Genomic DNA, 23,553 nt, shown 5'->3' with positions numbered 1-23,553 from the left:
GGGGTTCGATGGACATTATTACAAAGGAATGCACGCAGCCCAGCCCGATCCATATTCTACACGGTCCCCGTCGACGGCGTCCTCCCGTTCCCATCTCTTTCTCTCTTTCGTCATTCGATCCCAAAGACCGGGCAATTGCGACATGGCACAAGAGGTCATTGTGTTAACCACGGCTCCTTGCCGACGCCCAAACCATTCATCGCGGGAAAATAGGAGCAGGTGTAGCCCAAGCGTGACGAGGCAGCAGGCAAATCAAACAGCGCTGTAACCGCCTCTCGAGTCGCCGCCCTGGAACGTGTTGACGACGCGGCGACCAATGTCCTTTGCGATGTAGGGGATGTCGCGGATGGTGTCGCCGTGCGGGAGGAGATCCCAGCCGCGGGCGCCGTAGCGGTTGTAGTTGAGCCAGCTGCCGAAGATGAGGTATGCGGCAACGCAGAGGAAGATGCTGCAACATTGGACTTAGTAAATTGCGAATAGGCAACCCATGCAGCCGTCTTGTAGGTACTCACATGATGATGAGCCAGGTGAAGAAGCCCCAGTGGTCCGACTTTTCCCTCGAGCCGCCGTCCGACGACGACTCGCACGCGTACTTGGTCAGCCACTCGAGCCGCAGCACCTTGACGTCGCCCTCGTCCTTATAGCTCTGGAACCGCAGGCTGCGCTTCTCGTCGTCGGCATCGTCGCCATCATCTTCTTCCTCCTCCGGCGCGTCCTCACCCTCGGCCCTTACCCTCAGCCTCTTCATCATCTTCTCAGCACCCTCCTCGCCCGTTCCCTCGTCCTCACCATCCTCCGTCTCCCGCTCATCCAACGGATCATCCAGCCCCTCGAGGCCGGTCCGCGAAGGGTCGCAGATGAATTCGAGCAGCGCCTTTTGCTCCTGGCCCTTCTTCTTGTTGAAGGGGTATTTGCCGCCGCGCAGCTCGATGCGTAGGCCGTCCTTGTCCTTGTCCGAGCTGGAGTCGGAGTTCTTGAGGCGCGTGAACTTGGGGTCCAGCCCTTTGCCCCGGTGCAGCGTGTAGTCGCCCGCAATCGGCACCACTTGGTTGATGAGCGTCGTGTTGTCGGCCGTGTTGGTGATGAATTCTGTCCCGCATACTGGTGGTAATGGAGTCAGCTCGGTTCCGGACTACTCGGGCGCGTCATCGGGAGGGACAGGGGCGGTGGCTGGCTGCGGTGTGCATGGTGACACCGTGGATGGGGAGCTGAGAGAAACGGGACAGACGAAGAGCACACATACCTCTTGTTCCCTGCGGACACTGGTCGTCCTTATCCACGCCCTTGAGCGGCTTCAGAGACTGGCAAATGTCGACGGTAAAGGTAAAGTTGGAGATTGACGGCGGGTGTTCTTGTATCCAATGTACCGAGTGCGGCCCGCCCAGCTTCTCGAGGTTGTAGTCTTGCCCATCGACGACAATGTCCTTGCAGTTCAGATTGACGGCATTCGCCAGCAGCGGGAGCGAGAGAATCGCCGACACGGCGGCCGCCGACGCGGAGGATATTTGAGGTCGTCGCATTTTAGGCGGAGAACTCCTTGGGCAGCGGCGGTGGAGGGACCTGTTGAGAGGAGAGATTCCGAGGACAGTCTCTCGGGGAAATGATGTGGATCGAGGGTCTGCCCGGTTTTGGGTTTGGTTGGCACTGCAGTCTGCGCTTGGTCGCGTGTGAGTTGGTAGAGGTGCGATGACGGTCTAGGTGCAGGTAGACAGGTAGGGTATAGGTTGAGCTGGGGTGCTTTGCCAACCCAGACCGTTGGCCGACTGCCGACGCTAAGGCCAGGGCAGCAACAGAAGTGCGGCGAACCGGCGCAACACTACGTCGCCGATGGCGACCACTTTCCACTATCACATGGCGTACGCAGACTGTACATGAGGATTCATAATACATGCGTGGTGTAGGTGCTCTAATCGTTACAACGCTGCCGTTATCGCGACCACAACACAGCGATGCTGCGCCAATCCAAGACATAATGTTGTACACCAACTCTATCCCGTCATGATCCATCTTCCATCAAAAGCTGCGCCAGTAATCCGATCATGAACCATTGACCTGGTTCTCCACCTCATCCGTCTTCCTATTCGTACACTCCGTCTTGGACGTCGCCGTCTTCTTTTGTCTCTTAAACTCAGGGCCCTTGCCCACGCCGGCCTTCCTCGCGGCCACCACTCCTGCCAGGCACCTTCCTATGGCCTCCAAATCTCCCAGTAGTGTAACGTGGCCGCGATCGCTGCTGACGACGCCTCCTCTTACAACCGCATAGCCAGGCGGCAGCATGGCTGCGCGCGCGAGGACGACTCCGTCGCCGCTCGCAAAAGCGAGCTCGTCGTATGAGTCTGCGTGCTTGATGCCCTCGCGTCCAACGACCTTGGCACCATAAACCGTTGGGATACTCTTGCCATAAATGACAGATGCTGGTGGGTAAAGGTTGGCGTCACCATGCTCCGGACGGTAGTCGAGCTCTTGCTTCCACTTTTTGGTTTCGGCCAACGTGCGCGTCAAGTATTCAATCGCCTTTTCGCGAGGAATTGTGACGGCCGTGGCTGGGTTGCTGTTTTGCGACGCGTTATGCTCGGCCGGGTTTTCGCCTTGGTGTGCGCCCATTTGCACGCCAATGCCTCTGTTCGGCCGGCCTCCTTGTGCACCTTCTGCTATTGCGGTGTTGGCGGCAGAAGCATCCTTGGCCGTCTCGTCTTTGACAGTTCCAGAAAGTGAAAATGTGCTGCTTCTGGGCGACTTTGAAATGGAACTTTTGCGACCTATTGTAGGAAGAACGCTGGACATGGATCTCATAATTCCATCAAATCCAGTATTATTGAGTTGATTTTTGAGCGGTGGCAGAGCGGGCGCGATACACGGTGATAAGCGCCCGTCAATCCATGTCTGGACGTCAAAAAAATCGACGGGGTACTCCTCCTTGGTGTATTTATCAATGAAGCACTTGCCACTGAGGGGAAGTAACGCAAAGCTTGTACGAATCGAGAAATTGACTTGAGCAGTTAGTACTCGCGAGCTTAGGAGCACATCGTCACCGTTGCGCAGCGGCCCAAGAATGTTTACGCAGGTCGTTGGAACGCCAGCATAAACGACGCCCGAAAAGAGATCCGGTCGCTCATTGATGGCGTGGCGTGTGATGAGCCCTCCTAGGCTGTGGGCAATCACCACCGCACCCTTTTGATCTGGCGGTGCATCGGGCCGGTTGCAAGGCAAAGACTCGAGGAACTTTATAAGTCTGCTGCTGAGAAGGCGCGGACTCAACCTCCAATCGTAGCCATAGTCGTGCACGCGCAACTCGCCATTTTGGGCGTTTTCCGAAGCCCGAAGACGTTTGAACAGACGTCGCGCGATGTCTACTGGACCAATGTGAGTGAGCATGCCACCCGGAATCACCCTCTCTTCCATTGTTTCTTCATCTTCGGGGTCCAAGCCAACTTCCAAATCAACTTTGCGGAGATTCAGGCCAACTTTGATTGGCACCCACAATTGCCGATGTGGAGGCTCTGCGGAACGAAGTACTGATCCGCGGTAGCCGCCAAGGATCACAACGTCGCCCTTCAAGTCCCCAACCGCCTGGGTGAAGAATGGGTGATGAGCAGCATTGCTAGAGGATATGCCTGCAGTGCTGCTTTTAGGACTTTTCTTCGGACCCTCGACGGGCGTTTTGCTAATCTTCAATGGACTCGGCGTGCCTTTACGAGGGCTCCCGGAGGAGTTTTTCATCGACAAAGACCCTGGACGACCACGAGTGAGATCAGTAAAAGACATTGCCAAATTGTTGAAGTTCGGCATCGAAGGGATACCGCGAATCTTAAAGTTGGCATCCTGAAAACTGTCTTTAATCGCCTTTATACGACTGTTGACCTGCTCTTGCACGTGCTCAAATCGCGTGTCGTCGCCGAGAGACGATGCTTTTGAGAGAGAGCGGTAAAGCACCAAAGACTCGTCTGAAGCCGACCTTCGCATGAAGGACTCTCGCGTCAGTGTGCGACTCGGCGCCGGTCTCTGACTGGCACTGTCAGGACGCTGGTATCTCGAAGCGCTCGATCCATCAAGGTGAACAGTGGAACGGCGCGAATGCGATGCAGCAAGGGAGCTGGACTGTTGCGGGGCATTCTGAAAGGAAGCCCTCTTTGGACTCGGACTGCTTGATTTACTCGCTCCGTCCTGACTAGACCGGCGGTCATGGCCACTTGAGAATCCGGGAATGGAGAAGTTGAGTAGATTAGGGCTCTTGGGTAGCGAGGGCAGATTGAACGGCAGCAGCTTCTTAGTGGTAGAGCCTCCGGACGACGCGCGTCGCCTGTGTCCAGTCAAGCTTTCTCGCAGTGACGCCTTCAAGTCCTCGGATCGCTGGTGCCTTTTTGGTCGCGTGGGCGACACCTTTCGAGGTTCCGTCTCTTGCTGGGCCGCCGTGTCTCGCGGCGGTGGCGCAGTGTCTTGTGTAACTGGTGTTGATGACCCAGACGAGCCAACCGTTTGCGGCTCTTTTGCCCCCTCGAGTCCATATATGTCGGCATCACCAAAAGGGCCTCCCGGCATATCCTCCATGGCGGCAGCCTTCTCGGCAGCGGGCGTAGTAGGAGAGGCATAGTGCGTCTGGGCATGGCCAATACTGAAGCCAACGAGAAATCGCGGGTCCTGAGAGGAGTCCTGGGGGGCGGGCGACTCCTCGTCCGAGGGAGTGCTGGGGTCGGGAGAAGGGGCAACGATGTCGCCGTCGGTTGGTATGGCGTGCGGCATTGTCGGATGGCTCCGGGAGTCGTCACGAGCAGGGCGAGCTGCCGTTATAGATTGAGCCATGTTTGCGCGAGAGGGAGAGGTGGACGGAGAGGACGGAGCTGTTCGCTGACGCCTAGGCGCAATGGGGCCCTTTGGCCATCACCAATTGCAAATCAGAACGAAGACGAGGTGGGATCCGCTGGGGCAGTGCATCACCTCGGTGAGCAGGCGCTGTTGTGGATGTTCACGGTTTGGGGTGTGGCTTGAGCTGGCTGCTGGGGCGATTGATTTGGCGGCGGATCCTGTGTGTGTTGCTCAGCGTCAAAGGATGAAGCAGCGGTGCAGATGCAGACTCTGGAGACTGCAGGACAAGTGGAAGCCATGATGTAGCAATGAATAATGACTCGTTGGACAGAGATGGAAGGCGCGTATCCCAGCAGCGGAGCGGTGATGAAGCGCTGGCCTGCGGGTCTCCGGAAGGAATCATGGCGGCGGCCGTAGTACCGGACCTGACGGGAGCGGGCACAAAAACACAACGTCGGATACAATCGCGCCCGAACTCCGTCATCCACCTCTTTCAAAGGACTTTGCTCGGCCTATACCTCGTCGATACGGCCCGTAAAGTCTTGACAATCAACCACTTCGAAAAATCCAACATGCACATCATCCGCCGCCATCGAGATGCTTGACGCCATCTTGCAGCCAGCCAAGCGTCTAGAAAGCTTCGCCTGAACCACAGGTCCACACTCGGTGCGACACCACTGACGTAATTGTCCAAACGTCAAAGTTCGTGGCACAAGACAACGAGAAGCGGTGCGAAAAAACGTTGGCAGAGAGAAGTCGGGCAAAAGCCCTATGAGGCAAGACCACGACCATCCCGTTCTCGAAGCGGAAGAGAAAAAACGTTCAATGGCCAGTGTACATACGAGATGTACTGCTCCTCAGCCACTGCTTCTCCACCCTCAGACGCTCGTTTCGAATATCCCGCGGGATGCACCCACAGCTTCTTGAAACCAGCGCATCGCATCACATCACACACGTCAAAAAAGTGGCATGTTTCTGGTTAGGCTGACACATGTCGTCATGGCATTAAAAAATAACCCTCCCGGGTGGCTGGCGCGTGCAGCCGCCAACCTTGAAAGCTTCAAGTTATTTACAGTTCAGAATTTACAAGAGTCGCAGCAAAAAGCATTTTTCCTTTTCCCCTTCTGTCCACCATCCCGCGTCGAGCCGCCGCACGTCTCTGTTTAGGCGCGCGCTGCTTAGTTGGTGTAGTAGCAGCCGACGGGGTCGGTCGTCTCAATCTCCTTGGCGATGAAGCCGGTGCAGTTCCTGGGGTTGTAGCCGGGGTTGGTGAGGCCAACGTCAATCCAGACGGTGTACTCGGTCTCCGAGTCGCCGTAGGGGCACGCGACAAAGTCGTCGCCGTCGAATTGCAGAACGCTGTTGTCGTTGATGGCGAAGCCCTTGGTTTCAAGGCGGGCGCCCGTCGTCGACGACTCGCCGTTGGAGTACTGGAGGACGCCCTGGCCCATGCCGGAACGGTCGCAGTAGACTGTTGTTGCGATGCAGGGTTAGCGCTGCCTCGGGCTCGGCTAAATTGGGAAGTAGCTTTTTAAGGTGGCTCCAACTTACACTGCTGCTTGCTGATCTCGGTGGTGTTGTACAAGAACATTTCTTGGCTGGTCGTGTTGAGCAGGAAGGTCGCAAAGTCGGATGTCTTCTCGAAGCAGTTGGCGTCCTGCTTGTGGCCGATCCAGAGGCTGCCCTTGCTGGCAGTGAGGCCCTGGTTCTGGAGAGGCGAGCCGGAGCGGATGGCAATCAAGCCAAAGGTCTTGAGGTCGGAGGGAACCTCGACGGCCTCGTTGGGGTTGACGGTCTCGGCGACGAGGCCGGCGGCCGTGTCAACAATCTTGACGGTGTTGTCCTGAGCAGCAGGGAGGGCGGAGGCGGAGGCGGCAAGGGCCGCGGCGGCAACAATGTTCTTGAACTGCATGATGGCGGTTGTTGGTGGTTTGGAGAAGAGGAGTTTGGAAGGTGAGAAGAAGTTTTTGTTCGGGAGTGATGTGCTTGTGTTGGATGCTTGGCTTGTTGATGGTCAGGAAGGCTGGGATCTACCCGTCCCTTTATAAGATTTATCCAGGCTGTGGTGGTGGAGTCAAGCAACAATACGAGCAGCGCAGTCTTGGCCACTTTTTTCGACGATGATGTCCAAGCACCATACGGGTCTCTCGTCCACGGTCCGTGGTGTTCCCAGCAGCCCAGGCTTCCTCCTCCGCCGGCCTGACCGAACCACCCAAGAAGCAGGAGCCTCCTTCTGGAAGTGCATGACCACTCGTATTCTCCCCTCACCGGTTTAGTCACAGGTTCGCTCGCCAAAGTCTATTCGAAAACCAGCTGGCGACTACGATGGAAGGGGGCTCTGTGAACTACGTGGGCCAAGCAACTGCGGTGCTACACTGTGGCGATGCCGGATGGGGGAGCAGAATGCTACCTACACTCGTCCGTATGCTACCGAGAGCAGCACCAGGCAAGCCATATCCAGATTCGGCGCACCACCAAAGCGGCCAAGATGAGCGTCTAAGAAATTAGCACGGAGTGCGAGTAGGTAGTAGGGCTGACTACTGATGGGAGTAGGTATCATCGGCCGCCACCACCGTCGTCCGTCCGTTCGTCGGTCGTCCAGTCCACACTCAGCAAGTGAGCGACAGGGCTGGCAGCGGTCTCGCGGGGTCGCTGCCACACCTGCTGCAGTAATCTGTAGCGGTAGGGGAGAACAGAGAACACAGAGAGGCCCTTGGGGAGATCTCTCCGGTTGCGCCTCCCCCTTCTGCACAGCACACGCGCTGCGCGTCCCTTTTTCTGGCACCTACGTTCGTATTTTGGCCAGCAAACAATTATGGTTATGCGGAAGCGAGCTTGGCCGTGTCTTGAGCGATCCAACTCTATTCGAGGTTCCCCAGCGCAACGACCGAGGCTGGCGGCGGGTGGCCGGGGGGGCTTGCGCTGGTTGCCAAAATCAAAGTCGTGCCACTTACACGGTGGTTCGTAGGGAGGCGCTGTTGCTTCGCAGTGGTTCCCGGTTCTGCCATGCGGCTACTGCTGCTGCTGCTGCTACGTCTTCTTTGCTACTGATGGCAGATGCAGAGTTCGTCTCCGTCGTGCAGGCTGTAATAGTAGGGATAGTGCTTTGATGCACCATATCCGCGAATTCTTCAGCCCTTCCAGAAAGATGGAGAGAGGGGTCAGCAGCGTGGCACGACTGAGAGGGTACCCAACGCGCCCGCTGCCTCGTGTGGGGTTGGGTGACATTCTCGGCCCGTCCCATCAAAAAGCGTCCAGTAGTCAAGAAGCGGGCGGTACAGCCGACCAAAAATAGTCAGCCCAGGCTATCCCGTATTCGCTCCAAATGTTCAGAAGCCCAGGGCGAACCGACGACGGACGATACGTACTCGGTACTGGCTGGCACTACTGGGCCAACAAGCCCCTTTTCGTTTCGACTTGAAGTCGCCTCCCATAATTGCTGGCCGCTATAGGTTGCTGTAAGTATCTCCCCACTGCGGGCTGTGACGTGAATGGCTGCGCTGCAGCGTTTGGCTGTGCGGGCTGTCTGTTCCCCCAAGAATACGGCCACACGGTCGTCGTCTGGTAACGGATACTATATTCCTAGCTGCTGGTTGGCTGGTCACTGCACCGCCTCTCGCTCTCGCCTCCTTCTATAAACCGCACCGCTCCGCTTCTACGGCCGCCGTCGGGACGTGAGCCCAGAGCGGTCTGCTGGTAGGTGGTCTCGAGATGCTACTCGTCGGGTCGCCAAGCTCCATTTCTATAATCGGTCGGCTCTTCGTGATCATGGTATTGATGATGGCATTGGCCTGGGCGGAGGCGTTCGGATGATGGGAGGGCTTCATCGACTGTTTCCTCGGCATGTTGTCACGACCTGCGCTGCCGGTATCCGGACAGCCAGTCAGTCCACTCAGTTTCATCCGGCCTGAGGGAGGGCTGGCTGAAGTGACATCGATAGTGTCGTGCAGGTTGCCGAAACATCTTAGGTAGGCTGCGGGCAGGAGTGAAGCTGCACGTTTGTTTGAATAGAAAGAAGATTCAAGAAAGCTGCGAGGCGTTGGAGTCAGGTCATGGCATGCACGAGTGCAATTGGTCCATGTGTCTATTCTCTGAGGGCGGCTGGCTGACTCTGGATATTCCCTCCTATGCCTCGAGCTTCTTTTCCAATATTTGCCCGTATTCCTCATCTGCTTGGCCGTCAGGGCGTCAGGGGTCAGTGTTCGCTGGAGCTCTTGCAGAACCAGTGTAATGAGAGGATTGGTGGTTCCTCATCACAGCAGGTGACGAAAAAAAAAAATTCAACCTGGGAACAGTTCCAGATCGTCGCACACTCACGCGCAAGCGCTTGAATGCTTCTTGCAACCATCCTTCAAGAGAGAAAATATTCTCTATCTTCAATCCACCAGAAGCTTGAAGACTCCCCGTCTCCATGCGCTCTTACTTCATACTACGAAGTCTCGGGGTTGGCAGTTTACTTCGTCGTCCACTGCGGTATTTCCCTTCCCTCAATCATCTTGAACTCTTTCTTCACCTCTGCGCCCAAAGTCGCAAGGGGTTGAGATCCCTCCTCTACCCATGTCCTTTGTGTGACCGCTTTCTGCATCAAATCTGGCTCGCTGACGTGGGACATGTTTAGAGATGTCTTGGATTTCCCGAACCCAATGCAAATATGACGGCACGGCAAATGGCAACGCAAGACTACAATGCCGTACATGTATTCCGCCTGCCGCCATCGTTCGAGACGAAGAATGAGCTTTCATCCAGTGGAATTTGCAACCACGAAACCCAGAAAGGTGGCCTGCCATTGCCCAGCTGCCCGGCTGCCGGCACACGGTGGCCACTTCGAGGAAGCTTCACCAGTGACGCGACTCTTGAACAAGGCTCGACGCGTCAAACAACACAATAACTTTGCATCCGAAAGTCTTGCCACGTCTTGGTCTCGGCCTAGATCAGTTGAGTTTTGGGGGGGAAAGCGACAAGCCAATTGTATCAGGAATGAAGGATGCGCACAAGGCATTGCCAATCGGGGCCAGGCCCTCTTGGGAGGAGAATGTCGTTCGGGCAGCTAGCACGTCGATAAAAAATCGTTGGACAATTCAGAAAGACTTCGTGCCACATGGGCAAGAATGAGAGGAGCGGGGCTCTGGTGCAACACGTTCCTACCAGAAACGGTTGAACCAAGAAGGCAACGTTCCTTCTTGACGTGTTATGTTTTGAGTTCGTTCCTGTATAAAAGGGCTACCTGCGATCCCCTTCGCGCGTTAGTTACCCAGCTCCGTTTCCTGACGAAGGGGCCCCAGCCTTTTGTTGACAATGGATTCGAGGTGGCAACATGCGCTGCTGGAGCGACTGGGCCGGGTGACCGTCGTCCCTGCCCTGGCGGAGCGAGCGCCGTTGCCCGTGTGGTTCCTCCCTTGCTTTTTCTTCGCGATTCTGTTCTCCATCGCGCTTCCCCGAGGTAAGGCTGCTGCTCCCAAACTTGGCTGATTTCGCACCGCTTGCTCACCAAGTCGCCAGGTCTCCTCCGCACAGCCTTTACGCTGCCCGTCATTGCCTACTTGACGTGGAAATATGGCCAGTACACCTTTGGCGAGGCCTTCCCCGACCGCTACCCATTCGGCTGCCTCGTCGTCGCCAACCTCTTCAAATACATCGATTTCGTGCTGCTGGGCAATGCCGACCGCGAAACGATTCGGCCCAAGGGCTCCACGTACGCGGCCGGCATCGGGTCGCCGCCGCCGCCGTTGACGACTTTCCCGCGAAACTTCCGCGAGCGCTTCGTCTGGGCCTTCAAGCTGGTGTGGGTGTACCAGCGCGGTTATGGATGGACGCACCAGGTCAAGAGCATCCCGGCGCCAGAGTCCAAAGGAATCGGGCGGTGGAATTTCGTCGCGCAGCAGATCAGTCGAGCTTGCTTTTCGCTCTTGGTCATCAATGCCGTCAAGGCGTACATGGCTTCGACGCGCTTTGGGAGCAATGATGCGCTTCCTCGGTCCTACTTCTTTTCTGAACCACTGTGGTATCAGTTCTTCATGAGCTTTTGCGTTCTGTGGTTCACTTGGGCGCCGTTCACTTTGCAGGCCTCTGCAATTTACTCCTTGGCCGTCGCTCTTGGAATCTGGCGGCCCGAGGATTGTCCTCCGATTTGGGGACCGTGGAGCGAAAGCTACACCGTCCGAAAGCTGTGGGGAACGACCTGGCATCAGTGTCTGAGGAGAATTGCCAACTCGAGCGGGCGCTTCGTGGCCAAGGACTTTCTCAGGTTGAAGAGGGGGTCTTTTGCGTCAAAGTACACTCAATTGTTTGTGGGCTTTCTTGCAAGGTGAGTGTGATTGCTGTCTGTCAAAGTCTCTGTTCTGATCAGTCTAGCGCCATGATACACTCCGGTGCGGCCATCTACACGGTTGGCCATGACACGGGAGACATCAAATACTTCATGGCACAACCGGCCATCATCTTGATCGAGGACCACGTCATTGCGGCCGGTCGCAAGCTGGGGATCAAGGAGCATCCTGCCTGGAAGCACGCCGGGTACTTGTGGGCGTGGACCTGGCTGTTTTTCTCAATGAGGTGGTGGTGCGGTCCGCAGCTCGAGGAGGGCCTGGTCAATTTCCCAAAGACGAACAATCCTCTGGGGTTCTTGGTGGACAGGACTCGCGGCTGATGATGCATTTCCCCCCACTCACCAGTAGCCAGTTCGTGCATGAAGAATGTAAATCTTACCAACGCAGAACCGAAACGTGTCCAATTGACAGCCAGACAGTGGAAATGTCGTGTAAAACTGACAAACTACCAGGGAATCATAGTGATGAAAAGGACACCGGCAGTCGGCAGGGACGGGCCGCGGCGAGGAGTGGTAAGACGGGATAGCGGCCGAGGATGACGAGTTGTTGCAGAAGATGCAAGGTCCATGATCCATGACTTCAGAGCAGGTAGACGCCCGACGTTGACCCGGCAGCGGGTATTCTACGGGCAGTGCTGGTATCTGTAAACACGGTGTTTGAGGATGGGAACGAGCCAACAGGGTTTCGAGACGTCAGGTCGGCGACTCCGCTTCCTGGAGCCTGCATCGCGAGGATGCCCCGACGAGACAAGATCTTCAACCTGCTCCATGCCCGCGCAGGGCCTGATGGGCCTCCGAACTGAACCCAGCGGCTATTCTGCGGCAGCCGTTGCTGCAAAGTCGCCAGATAAGACGTCAGCCTTCTCCATGGCGATGTTGTTTCGTTGTTGTCGTTCTCGTTTTTTTTTTTTTTTTCCCCTCCAATCATTGAATCGGCCTCGAGATTTTTTGTGACTTCAAGAGCTTGGAAAATATGGCGCCTCTGGATGTTGACAAGGTTCTTGCCGAGCTCGATCTCAACGAGAAGATTGATTTGCTCTCTGGTAGGTTGAATATATCTGTGAGGTGCAGTCTGGCTGACGAGAGACACGAAACTAGGCATTGACTTTTGGCACACCAAACCGATCAAGAGGCTGGGCGTGCCGTCCATTCGCACATCGGATGGCCCCAACGGCGTCCGGGGCACGCAATTCTTCAATGGCGTACCTGCTGCTTGTTTCCCGTGCGGCACCGGTCTTGCGGCAACGTGGGACACGGCCCTGCTCGAGGATGGTGGTCGTTTGATGGGCCGCGAAGCCATTGCCAAAGGCGCCCACGTGATTCTGGGTCCAACTGTGAACATGCAACGGAGCCCGCTGGGCGGTCGTGGCTTCGAGTCCTTTAGCGAAGATCCATACCTCGCGGGGGCCATGGGAGCAGCCGTTGTCAGCGGGATTCAGGATACAGGAGTTGCAGCTACCATTAAGCACTTTGTCTGCAACGACCAGGAGCATGAGCGACAGGCCATGGACGCAATCGTGAGCCAGAGAGCTTTGCGGGAGATTTATCTCATGCCGTTTCAGATTGCTCAGAGGGACGCAAAGCCCTTGGCTTACATGACTGCCTACAACAGAGTCAACGGCACTCACATGAGCGACAACAAGAAGATTCTCCACGACATCTTGAGAGATGAATGGGGCTTTGATGGACTCGTGATGAGTGACTGGCAAGTTTGAGCATGATTTCGAGGCACCTCAGCTAATCAGTCGACAGGTTTGGCACCTACACTTCTGCCGACTCGATCAATGCTGGGTTGGACTTGGAGATGCCTGGGCCGCCGCGCGTGCGAGGAAGTCAGACTGCGATAGACGTTGGACTTCGCAAGGTCTACGAACGCACCATCGATGAGCGTGTGCGCAAGTTGCTGGAACTGATCAACAAAGTCGACAAACTAAACATACCCGAAAACGCCCCGGAGAGAACAATCGACTGCAAGGAGACCTCCGAAGCTCTGAGGCTGATTGGGACGAACAGCCATGTCTTGTTGAAGAATGATGGACAAGTCCTTCCTTTCAAGAAAGACAAGAGTGTCGCTGTCATCGGACCAAATGCAAAGATAGCCTGCTATGCCGGAGGTGGATCTGCGAACCTGCGCCCCTATTATGCTGTAACTCCCTTTGAAGGCATCGAGGTCCAAGGCAATGATGTCAGATACGCTCTTGGAGCGGCCGGCTACAGGAGACTTCCCGACCTGGGATCCACCATCAAGACTGCGGATGGAAAACCTGGGCTGACGGCAAAATTCTTCATCAACCCACCTTCAGAAAAGGAGAGGAAGCAAGTGGACCAGGTCCACGTCGACACTTCGGACATTTTGCTTTCGGACTACAAGAACCCGCAGATCACCAGTGAATACTTTTGGGTGGACTTGGAAGGAACCTTGACACCAGCTGAGACTCGAGAGTGGTTGTTTGGCGTCTCAGTCTCCGGAACCGCAAAACTCTTTATCGGCGGACAACTCGTTGTCGACAACACTGAGAACCAGAGGCAGGGAGACTCCTTCTTTGGCTCGGGAACCGTTGAAGAAGTAGGATCGATTAATTTGGACGCAGGAAAGACGTACCAGGTCTTGGTTCAGTTTGGATCCAGCGCAACGTCCAACATGAAGACTACCGGCGCGACTGTCATGGCCGGCGGTGGTGTCCGCGTTGGAGGCACAGTCAAGACCGAGGCACAGGATGAAATCGACAAGGCAGTGAAGCTCGCCAAGGAAGTCGACCAAGTTGTAATCATCGCTGGACTGAGTGTAGGTTGAATGCTCCCTGTGCACGTTTCCAGACTAACGGTGACAGGCCGACTGGGAGTCTGAGGGCTACGACCGAAAGCACATGGAGCTTCCTGGTGCCGCAAACGAGATGATTGCCGCAGTTGCAGCGGCTAATCCCAATACGGCCGTCTTCATGCAATCTGGCACTCCCGTCGGCATGCCCTGGGCTTCTTCTGTCCCTGCCATCATCCAAGCGTGGTATGGAGGCAACGAGACTGGAAACGCAGTGGCCGACGTGCTCTTTGGAAAGGCCAATCCAAGCGGAAAGCTGCCGCTCTCTTTTCCCGTCAGAAATGAGGACAACCCGGCCTTTTTGAACTACCGGAGCGAGCGGGGAAGGACTCTGTATGGTGAGGATGTTTACGTAGGGTACAGATTCTACGAAAAGGTGCAGAGAGAGGTCCTCTTCCCATTCGGATGGGGTTTGAGCTACACGACGTTTGAAATGAGCAACCTCCGGGTAGAGGACAGCACGAGCGGAAAGCTGGTTGTCAGGGTAGACGTCAAAAACACGGGGTCGCAACGTGGAGCGCAGGTTGTGCAAGTTTACGTCTCGCAGGAGGCGCCGTCAATCAATCGGCCTGTCAAGGAGCTCAAGGGCTTTAGCAAGGTCTGGCTGGACCCCGGCGAACAGAAGGAGGTCAGGGTCGAGTTGGACAAGAAGTACGCCACGAGCTTCTGGGATGAGGGTGCTGAGGCGTGGACAAGCGAGGCGGACGAGTACTCGATCCTGGTTGGCGACAGCAGCGTGTCGACGCCGCTCCGGGCGGGTTTTGGCGTGGCGAAGACGTCGTGGTGGAAGGGATTGTAAAGCGAGAGTGAGGCAAGGGACCGGCGACGACATTTGTAGTTAGACGCGTCGCGCCTAGTTTTGTGTCGCGCCTCGAGTCAGGAATACATGCCAAGACCACCGCTGGGCCCTTGCTCTGTGTTTGCAAAGGAATTCGCTCCCCGCTTGATGCTCCTTCCGCACCTCCATCTCGGTCGAGTCGCTGCTCAATTCGTCTCTCTGGCCTCCCGTCGTCTTGTCTCACTTCCATTGGCTTTTCTTTTGAGCCTTTCCCTCGCTCTCCGCCTCTGCCGGCCTGATCCTGCTGCCCTGGTCGCACCACCACGCGTCTGCCTCAAATTCCAATCAACATGATTGGTGGGGACTTGGCGCTGGATGCCATGGAGCACCAAGTGCGATCTTTTCGCATTGCTGACACCAGCCATCACGATCAAATGCAGGATCTGTTGCGCAAGTACGAGACCCTGATCCAGGATTACCGTCGCCTGAGAAGCGACTTTGAGGAAGAAAGAGAAGGCCGCGAAAGATACAAAAAACAGGCCCGCGGTCACGAAAAGAATCCTTTTGCTCTGGTCTTGATTGACGGCGACGGCTATCTATTTACCGAAGAATTAATTGCTGCCGGTCCCGATGGAGGTGCTCATGCTGCCCATTCGCTGAGGGCTGAGCTCGCGAGGGTCGTTGCCAAGATTGGTCACCTCGACCATGTCGAGCTGCTTGTCCGCATTTACTGCAATGTCGACGGACTCTATGGCAAACTTGGCGATTCAGCTGCACAAATTACGCCTTTTATCTCTGCCTTCAATGGTGCTGAACCATTCTTCGAATTCGTCGACGTCTACGATGGCACTCCTGAAAGTGCAACGAGAAAAGTCGAAGGTGAGCTCCAACTTTTCGAGACCTAGAACCAAACTCATTTTGTAGAAACCTTCTTCTTGTTCGCCGAGAGCACCCAATGCAGGCACATTCTGTTTGCTGGCTGTCATGACGCCCGCTACCTTCCGCTATTGGAGCCCCACACTGGCAGATCTGACAGAGTTACGCTGCTTACTGCCGGTAAATGTGCACCTGAATATCAAGCTCTCGAACTCGCATCAATAGAGCTGGCCCCCATCTTCCGTGGTGGAATTTCTTTGCCAGCCCTCAATGGCAATGGCATGGCTATCAAGGGCGCTGCAACCAGGAGGACGCAGTCGTCAAGCAGCCCCAGTCGTCCCTCTGTGACTGTGGCACCACCAGCGATCAGCAGCACTGCCATCACGAGCACCACTACCAGTGTTGCTGGGGATCCTACTGAACGTGATCCCAGACAAGGTGTCTGCACCAGATTCATGCAAAAGGTATGTCGCCTTGGGACCATGTTTATCGTTGCTAACCACAATAGGGCTCCTGCAAATTCGGTAACAAGTGCAAATATGCACATCCTCGCCGTGACAGCGCAGCTGACGGTAATGCTAATTCTTTTGCTGGTGACTTGGGCAACTCTGCTCCTGCGTCTACTGCTGCCGACAACAAATATGCCACCTGGAGCCCTACCAAGGCTCCTGAGAGCAGGCTGGCCAAGAAGCCTCAACGCAAGACTGCGCAGTCCGCGTTTGCAAATGACTGGAACAACGGCTCCCAGCCAGCATTCGCCGACGACTGGAGCTCGGCTCCTACCAACTCGCAGCCTACATTTGCTGGTGACTGGGAAGCAGCTGCACCAATTAAGCCAAAGGCCCATCAAAAGACTGGCTCTTCAAATGACTTGTCTGGCACCACACACAATCCATCCTCTCCCTCGTCTTGGGCTCAGGATTGGGACAGCACACCACGTGCTGGTCGCGGCAAGCCCACTATGGGACTCCAGACAAGCAGTTGGGCTCCTCAAGTGAACACTGTCCAGCTCAAGCCCGCAGATGAAGAATTACCGGCCAACGGCGCCTTTGCGACTGCCGCCCACTTGCCTCGTCCGTCTCCTGAGACCGAGGGCTTGATTGCCGTGAACAAGGATGGCCACCGCCTTGACTTTTACATCCCGCGCCCAACCCACATTGAGATGCAACAGTACCATGACTCCGTCACCGCCCGCAGCGGTAAAAAGCACTGCAACGAATTCCAACTCCGGGGTACATGCTCCAACACCAATGCTGGCAAGGAGTGCAAGTACGACCACAGCCCCTTGAAGCAAGAATTCTTCCACATTCTCAAGTACATCGTTTCGACTCGCCCATGTTCCCATGGTGCAGAGTGCCGAATCGGGCCGTGCTTCTACGGGCACATTTGCCAGCGTCCAAACTGCGACAATAGCAAGGTGTGCCGGTTCAAGCGCCAACAGCACCCGTCCCAGCTCGACATCAAGGTAGCGAAATGGGTGAAGCCAAGTCCCGAAAATGACGAGGAGCCCCTGCTCTGGATGGACGAAGACATTGACGCGTTGTACTCGGACACGAACGAGTGGAAGCCAAACGCCGAATGGGAGCCTCAGAGCGCCGACGAGCAGAACGGCGCAAACGGCGAAGACGCCAATGGCGGCAGTTTGGACAGCGACCAAGAGGAGGCGCCCGAGAAGGAAGTCATCCAGCTCGGCGCCGAAGAGGAAATGACGACCAAGGAGGACTTTGACATTGGCGCCGACGACGTGTCGCCTATGGGCAACAACGAGGAACTGATCAAGCTAGGCGAGCCCGTCGAGGAGCCGTCGCCCGTAGACAGCCTCGCCCCGGAGGTTGAGGGCGACACCACCGCCGCGGCGGCGCCCATCGACTTTAATGCCGACTGGGACCAGCCTGGCGACGACGCTGGCGCTGCCGCGCAGCCGGATTTCGCCGACGAATGGGGCAAGGCGGGAGATGCGCCGCCGGATTTTGCGGACGACTGGGGCACCAGTAACAACAATAACTCCTCCCAGCGCAACCAGCGCAACGCAACCATGGGAGGAGCTGAGAGGCGGCGGCAGAGCCCGCCGGGTCCTGCATGGTAAGATAGACCAATACGTACCGTACCACCTTTGAGTGTTGGGGGTTGGGGCGTGTTGTTGCAGCAGCAGCAGCAACAACAATGGGAATTCTCCTTATCTTTATCTTGTTCTTGAGTGTTTCTGAATTTCTTGGCCGTATCTTTCTGACCCGCCATCTGACGATTGCGTAACAGGCCCTCTGAGATTATGAGAAGAGAGAAGGAAAGACAGCGCAAAAACTACGACCATTTGCGGTGGGTCATTGATGTGGATTAGACGTGTGATGAGATGAGAGCGCCGAGATGAAGAGATGAGAGATGAGGGATACGACGAGCGAGATGAGCAAGACGAGATGGTTTATTTCCTTTCACGGCGAAGAACAGACAAGAGATGAGAGACGACAAGGAGAAACGAGACGAGACTCGCGAGACAGGAGCAGCATCGAGCGACGACTCGAGAAGCAAGAGCCGACGAGAAGAGACTACAGAGACAAACGACGCTGGCTGCAACAGCAGCGAGCGACCTGCCCGTCTGCCACCAACCAATCGACCAACCCCAACAACACCCACCCCGAACATACAGTACACAAACCACCCACCGCAGACACCAGAAGCCGGACACGCCACCACAAAAGCGGACAGACGACCACCCTAATCTTCAACCTGTCACCACACATACAGGCAGACAGACGGACCAGGCCATTCAAAGCAATGCAAGCAACATATCCGAATCCATGGCCACATTATCACAACAACAAAAATTCTTCCATCTCTTTCAGACCTTTTTCTTTCCTTTCGTCTCCTTTTCCCCTCTTGATGTAACACGACACAGATTGGACACTCTTGGACATTGGTCGTCACTCTTATGGCAACGAAGATATCTTTTGTATCTGGTTTTGATTTTGTGTTTATGGCGTACCTAGGTAGGCTGGACGGACGGGACTAGGCAGGGGGAGGGCGAGGGGGAACAGCGCAGGCGGACAGGGGTTATAGACGAAAAGAAATTTCGAAAAACGAGACTTCTCTGTCCTCGTCTTTTTTCCCAGAATCTGAAAAAGGAGATTGTTTTTTTTTTTTTTTTCCGGAAACAGGGTTGCGGCTCCATCTCACTCTTCTTGCAACTTGCGTCTGAATTCCGATCTCTCTTCATCTGATTATCTGACAGGCTGCAAAAACTCGCCTTACCGCTACTGACTGACTGACTACTTCTTCAATGATCTCTCTCTATCTGGTATCAAAATCATCAACAACATCCATCTCGACCATCCAACATGGCTATCCAACATGTTCCTCATCCTGCCTGCCCCTGCCTGTCCTCTAACAACCAAACCCCATCTTGATCCGCAACCTAAGTCCCATCTCACACAATCGATTTGTTGGTTTGGTCCGTTCCCGACCAATCCAGTAGTCTTTCCCTTCTCCATCCTCCACCTCCTTCCCTTACCGACCGTCCATCCCCATCACTAGTCACTTGCTTGTCCACACACAGACCGACGCCTCCTACGCCCTCCCGCTATGCGAAAACGACTGTGCCTGACCGAACTGCACCAACCAAATGCGCGCTCCCACACACCCACACACATACAAATGCATCCGTCTCATCTCACACCCCCTTTCTCTCTATCATTCTACAAGACGCATCAATATCAATCAACCTACGACGCACTAAGCGGCGGCCGCCGAACCAGGCGCCGACGCAGGCGGGGTGGTAGCAAAAACCGGCGCCTTGACGAGGACATTGCGGCCCCAGATGCGCACGCCCAGACCGACCGCCATGCGTACGCGGGGCGGCTGCTGCTGCGGCGGTGGTTGTGCTTGTGCTTGTGCCTGTTGGTCACCACCTTCTTTCGCGGCGAGGCTGACTTGGCTGCCCGCGGCGGCACCAACGAGCGACGACTCGCGCGGCGGCGGCGGCGGCTGCGAGGCTTGCTGCTTCTTGCTGCTGCCGCCCATCAGGCCGCGTAGCATGCCGCCCGTGCCGCCGCTGCTGCGCTGTTTCTGCTCGGGCGGCGGGGGCGGCGGGGCGTGATGTTGCTGCTGCTGCTGCTGCTGCTGCTGCTGTTGCGCGGTCGTCGTCGCCGACGAAGGCGAGCTCTGCGTCGCCGGCGTCTGCGGCGTGGCTTCTGAGCTGTTGGGGTCGCTGTGGTCGGCGTCTGGTTCCGGCACGCTGCTGGCGCCCTCGACACCCGAGTTGGGGCTGTCGGCGTTCTGGAGGACGCCTTCAGCAACAGGCGTCGACAGCGCAGGGACCGCGCCGCCCGTCTCGACGCGCATGAACTCGCTCACGATGCCGTGGCCGGGCGGGAAGTACTCGATGCAAATGTCGCGGGATTCGAGCGGGAGGTGCGACAGGATGCTGACCGACAGCTCGATGATCATGGGAATGCTACTCTTCAGATCCGGCTGCGCCGACGGCTCCATGAACTTTTCGAGGTGATGGAGCATGGCCTCATTGAGCGTCTCGATGAAGCGTTCGCGGTTGGTCGTGGCCTGCGGGCTGCGAAGCTGCTCCGAGAGACCCTCGAGCGTGGCGAGACGCCAAGTGATGATTTTCGACGTCAAGCTTTCTTCCTCTTCCTGGTTCTGGGAAAACGGCGCAAAGCGACGGAGGTTGATTTGGATGGATTTGAGTTGGGCGGAAAATTCTTGGTCGAGGTCGGGATGGAAATATTTGTTAAAGACTTCGTCAATCAACCACGCACTGATAAAGGCACGGCCAACGGCCGTCATTTCCTGCTTGCCAGTCGCGCAAGCCTCACGGTTCACAGCGGTTTGGAGCCACAGCGGGATCGAATTCCACTCTTTGCGGACGTTGAAAGCAAGTTGGGAGATGAGTCCCTCCAAGCGGTTAAAGCGCGCACCGTACTCTCCATCGTCGAGTGAAGAACGCGATTGGGAAATGCGCTGGCTTGCCAAGGTGTTCTGCAGCTGGTGGACTTGGTTTTGTTGCTCGAAAAAGTAGCGCTTGACTTTTTGGTATTTTTCGCCTGCAAAATATAAATCAACGTGAGTCTCCACGTGTTGAGCTCAACTTACGCAAGATGTCATGGTCTTTGAGGATGTTGCGCAATTCGTCTTCGCTCAGGTCGGAAACGGCACGCGAAGGAGACGGTGTTCCCCTTCCGACTTCAGTGTCTGGTCCATTTCCTGGTCGGGCGCTGCGGGTCGGTTGCCCTTGTGATGCTGCTGGGACAACATCAGCGCCAAATGTCGAGTGGCCTGACGTCGACTGCTTACCCTGTTGATCTGGTCAGTTTTTGATTGTCACTGACATGGGATCCTTTACTTACTTCGGATCTGCGACCGTGTTGCGCCGCGGGAGCCATGGCTGGTAGAGAAGCGCGTTCCTGGCTAGGAGTGATGGGCACTTCTTGGCGAGTTGGTACTATGGGGCCAGGAGAATACGAGCTGGATTGCTGCGGTGAAGCTAACTGAAGCTGTATTGGGGGCTGTTGCGGCTTTTGCGACTGGTTTGGCACTGGCACGCGAGTTATTTGCGGACGGTAAACGTCAGCTTGCGGTGCGTTCTGCTCCGGCTTTGGCGGTGGTATGAACTGGAGATCTTGCTGCTGCTGCTGTCGTGAACCCGGGCGGGGCTCGTTGTTTTGTGGATGCTGCTGTTCGAGTTGTTGAAAGGCGTAAAAGTCGTTTGGATTCGCCCACGTCGTCGAGTGTTGTTGCTGATGTTGTTGCGGAGAGTAGATGTCGTTCGACTGCGGATGGCTCTGCTGAAGGAGTTGATGATTGTGCTGCGTTTGCACCTGCGGGGGCTGCGCGTACTTTTGGTACGGCGGTGGCTGAGGGTTTGCGCTGAAGCCACTTATACTGGCCTGGTGGGGGTGGGGGCTGAACTGGTATTCGCCCGCGTTACCACCCCGGTAGCTCTGGTCGACGCTGACTCTGGCGACTGATGGACGACGATGTTGGTCGGAGCCCTGCAGCGCACCAATTGCTTGAGGAGCAAAGCGTTGGTCCTTTATTGGAGGAGGTGGAGCAGTGTCGGGTTGGAGCTGGAGGAAGGGGTCAGGATGTGAATAAGGGTCCTCGTTGGCCTCGTGCGCAGTCTGCAGATGCTGAGAATTATGCCTCGACGTTGGCCAGGGTTTGTGGTCTCCAGGTCTTGAGGATGTGGTTTCCTTTTTCCTGACCGAGACGCGTCTTCCCAAGGCTGTATTGGAGGACTTGTCGACGCTCTCTTTGGACGAGTGGCCCAAGCCCAGCCTGCTGCGGAGCGAGCGCTTCTCCTCTTTTTGTTGACCCGGGCTCAGGGGGTCTGCTGGAGGAGTGTTGTTGTAACTGGCATAGAGTTGGTCGTGAGGAGGAGGGTGGGCGATGGCGGGGCTCGTGGCGGCGTTGGAGGGGCGGCGATGGAGCGAGGAGATTGAGGAGGGTCTCGGGGCGTGTTGGTTCTCGAGGTGGGCAGGGTGAGACGCCTGGGAATGGTGCTGATCGTCTTGTGCAGCGTAGCGGTCGAAGTGGTCTTGGACAGGGCCGCAGGGTAAGCTTCCAGCAGTAGCAGGAGCAGCAGCGGCGGCGGCGGCGGGACGGGGGTACATTGTTTGACGGCTTGGCTGCAGGAGGGTCGTGAAAGAAACTCACCAGAGGAGGAGCCGGCGACGGGAGCCTGAGGAGTCTTGATCAAGAACGAGGGCTTCAAGTTGGATGGCATGGCCGTCACGCTGTCTTGCAAGCACTGGACAGAACCAAACGCAAGAGCGGCGCCGACTGGACAGTGGACCTGGCTGGTGCTGCGGGGCTCCAAAGGGATCAGCAGCAGGGCTACCACGGACCGAGTTGGGAAAAGGCCGCCAGCACCAACACTGCCTTGCAACTATACACGATGATGGGATTTGGTGTTGTGGACATTTGCTTGTTGCGGCCGGCCGATACGACGACTGACAGCCTGACTGACACCTTGGATGTGAGGTAAGCCGCGCACGTGTGCAGTAGGTACCTAGCAAGTAGCAGAGCCGCAACAAAGGGAAGATGATTAATCACGGAGAAACAGAACGGTGCGGTGGATAGCGGTCGCCATGGCGCGCGCCAGTGCGTTGGCGGTGGCGGTGTTGGCTAGAGGGAGAATTGAGAAGAGAACATCTGAAGATGATGTTCTACAAACACCAAACACGTCTTAATCGGAGCGTCGCGGGCAGTCATCGGTACTAGTACCTACCTACCTAACCGTGTACCTTTTTGCCGTACGGGCCGGACGCTGTTTATACCTGACAGGCCTGGTCCTTGCTAGCACTCGACGCTAGTTTTCTCTATTTTTACCTCTCAAGCATCACAGGCCAAGCCGCGCCCTCCCGCTGTCTGCAAACTCTCTACACGGACTGACCGCCGTATAGCAACACGCGATGAATTGGCACGTAGCATTCTCTATACCTTAGCCCAGGCAAGGAGCGTCGTCGTTGTAGTCGGCGTCGCCGAATCAAGTCACCACTCCCTCCGTGGCAGCTGGATGTCTTGCTGACCGGTGAGCATTGGCGAGAGAGACAGCCAACATCATGGTCGCACCCCAGCCTCACGGTCGTCGCTCTACAAGTCACACAACCTGGTGGAATCGTCCCGAAAAGAGAGCCCTTGCACCGCCGGGGCACCTCGGCCCGTCACTTTTGCCCATCTGGGAACACTCCTTCTGGGGTCCGAGGAGGGGTTGTTGTCTGCGTCAATGGCCCAACCTGGACTGGATGGCACGCACAGCCATCCATCCCCATCCATCACACCCCATCCGTACATGGTCAAGGTCTACAACCTTTTTCCTCGTGCTCCCACGCCTGTCCATACCCGCGGCGTGCCATCCGCAGTTGACCGGGTTCTTGTATCCATCGCACTCTTTGTGACATCCCATCCGCTGGTACAGATATATAAAGTGTGCATGCTCCCACTACC

General features: G+C 56.3%; 9 protein-coding genes across 9 annotated transcripts; 5 read left to right on the top strand and 4 right to left on the bottom strand.

Annotated features, from left to right (window-relative positions):
* Positions 1-252: 252 nt before the first annotated feature.
* Positions 253-1,520, bottom strand: BKA78DRAFT_296629 (autophagy-related protein 27; the record flags this gene model as incomplete). Its single annotated transcript, XM_066886644.1, has 3 exons — positions 253-448; positions 513-1,101; positions 1,244-1,520. 3 exons carry the CDS (start codon positions 1,518-1,520, stop codon positions 253-255), a joined length of 1,062 nt encoding a protein of 353 aa, XP_066743634.1.
* A 210-nt stretch (positions 1,521-1,730) lies between these two features.
* Positions 1,731-3,822, bottom strand: BKA78DRAFT_317246 (uncharacterized protein). The gene is made up of 2 exons (XM_066888693.1): positions 3,801-3,822; positions 1,731-3,731 (listed from the first exon to the last, which is right to left on the bottom strand). The coding sequence occupies exon 2, from the start codon at positions 3,718-3,720 to the stop codon at positions 2,038-2,040; it is 1,683 nt and encodes a 560-aa protein (XP_066743633.1). The 5' UTR covers positions 3,721-3,731; positions 3,801-3,822; the 3' UTR covers positions 1,731-2,037.
* Positions 3,823-5,981: 2,159 nt separating this feature from the next.
* On the bottom strand, positions 5,982-6,715 carry BKA78DRAFT_296627 (uncharacterized protein; the record flags this gene model as incomplete). Its single annotated transcript, XM_066886643.1, has 2 exons — positions 5,982-6,274; positions 6,355-6,715. 2 exons carry the CDS (start codon positions 6,713-6,715, stop codon positions 5,982-5,984), a joined length of 654 nt encoding a protein of 217 aa, XP_066743632.1.
* A 316-nt stretch (positions 6,716-7,031) lies between these two features.
* Positions 7,032-8,100, top strand: BKA78DRAFT_154269 (uncharacterized protein). The gene has a single exon (XM_066882995.1). It carries the CDS (start codon positions 7,347-7,349, stop codon positions 7,911-7,913), a length of 567 nt encoding a protein of 188 aa, XP_066743631.1. The 5' UTR covers positions 7,032-7,346; the 3' UTR covers positions 7,914-8,100.
* A 1,701-nt stretch (positions 8,101-9,801) lies between these two features.
* On the top strand, positions 9,802-11,621 carry BKA78DRAFT_154314 (membrane bound O-acyl transferase family-domain-containing protein). The gene is made up of 5 exons (XM_066882996.1): positions 9,802-10,045; positions 10,110-10,243; positions 10,303-11,107; positions 11,155-11,497; positions 11,582-11,621. The coding sequence occupies exons 1-4, from the start codon at positions 9,912-9,914 to the stop codon at positions 11,447-11,449; spliced, it is 1,368 nt and encodes a 455-aa protein (XP_066743630.1). The 5' UTR covers positions 9,802-9,911; the 3' UTR covers positions 11,450-11,497; positions 11,582-11,621.
* Positions 11,622-12,070: 449 nt separating this feature from the next.
* On the top strand, positions 12,071-14,884 carry BKA78DRAFT_380667 (beta-glucosidase). The gene is made up of 4 exons (XM_066892975.1): positions 12,071-12,171; positions 12,227-12,833; positions 12,881-13,913; positions 13,960-14,884. Exons 1-4 carry the CDS (start codon positions 12,102-12,104, stop codon positions 14,743-14,745), a joined length of 2,496 nt encoding a protein of 831 aa, XP_066743629.1. The 5' UTR covers positions 12,071-12,101; the 3' UTR covers positions 14,746-14,884.
* A 190-nt stretch (positions 14,885-15,074) lies between these two features.
* On the top strand, positions 15,075-17,938 carry BKA78DRAFT_353819 (uncharacterized protein; the record flags this gene model as incomplete). Its single annotated transcript, XM_066891620.1, has 4 exons — positions 15,075-15,603; positions 15,649-16,064; positions 16,109-17,682; positions 17,857-17,938. 4 exons carry the CDS (start codon positions 15,075-15,077, stop codon positions 17,936-17,938), a joined length of 2,601 nt encoding a protein of 866 aa, XP_066743628.1.
* Positions 17,833-18,531, top strand: BKA78DRAFT_153974 (uncharacterized protein). Its single transcript, XM_066882994.1, has one exon. The coding sequence runs from the start codon at positions 17,980-17,982 to the stop codon at positions 18,481-18,483; it is 504 nt and encodes a 167-aa protein (XP_066743627.1). The 5' UTR covers positions 17,833-17,979; the 3' UTR covers positions 18,484-18,531.
* Positions 18,532-19,326: 795 nt separating this feature from the next.
* On the bottom strand, positions 19,327-22,217 carry BKA78DRAFT_296624 (uncharacterized protein; the record flags this gene model as incomplete). The annotated part of the gene is made up of 3 exons (XM_066886642.1): positions 19,327-20,648; positions 20,698-20,899; positions 20,952-22,217. 3 exons carry the CDS (start codon positions 22,215-22,217, stop codon positions 19,327-19,329), a joined length of 2,790 nt encoding a protein of 929 aa, XP_066743626.1.
* Positions 22,218-23,553: the final 1,336 nt, after the last annotated feature.

This window comes from Phyllosticta capitalensis, assembly GCF_038381095.1.
Source record: "Phyllosticta capitalensis strain CBS 128856 chromosome Unknown BKA78scaffold_6, whole genome shotgun sequence".
Classification (NCBI taxonomy): domain Eukaryota; kingdom Fungi; phylum Ascomycota; class Dothideomycetes; order Botryosphaeriales; family Phyllostictaceae; genus Phyllosticta; species Phyllosticta capitalensis.
The sequence above is the reverse complement of the archived record's forward strand: the minus strand, read 5'-3'. Positions and strand labels throughout refer to the sequence as shown.

Bases quoted from the DNA above. Each gene is read 5' to 3' on its own strand.
- BKA78DRAFT_380667 (XM_066892975.1), top strand. From the start codon at position 12,102: ATGGCGCCTCTGGATGTTGACAAGGTTCTTGCCGAGCTCGATCTCAAC. The intron at 12,172-12,226 runs GTAGGTTGAATA...ACACGAAACTAG, and splicing joins GAAGATTGATTTGCTCTCTG to GCATTGACTTTTGGCACACC. The intron at 13,914-13,959 runs GTAGGTTGAATG...TAACGGTGACAG, and splicing joins TAATCATCGCTGGACTGAGT to GCCGACTGGGAGTCTGAGGG.
- BKA78DRAFT_154314 (XM_066882996.1), top strand. From the start codon at position 9,912: ATGAGAGGAGCGGGGCTCTGGTGCAACACGTTCCTACCAGAAACGGTT. The intron at 10,046-10,109 runs GTTAGTTACCCA...AATGGATTCGAG, and splicing joins ACCTGCGATCCCCTTCGCGC to GTGGCAACATGCGCTGCTGG. The intron at 11,108-11,154 runs GTGAGTGTGATT...TGATCAGTCTAG, and splicing joins TTTGTGGGCTTTCTTGCAAG to CGCCATGATACACTCCGGTG.
- BKA78DRAFT_153974 (XM_066882994.1), top strand. From the start codon at position 17,980: ATGAGGGATACGACGAGCGAGATGAGCAAGACGAGATGGTTTATTTCC.
- BKA78DRAFT_154269 (XM_066882995.1), top strand. From the start codon at position 7,347: ATGGGAGTAGGTATCATCGGCCGCCACCACCGTCGTCCGTCCGTTCGT.
- BKA78DRAFT_317246 (XM_066888693.1), bottom strand. From the start codon at position 3,720: ATGAAAAACTCCTCCGGGAGCCCTCGTAAAGGCACGCCGAGTCCATTG.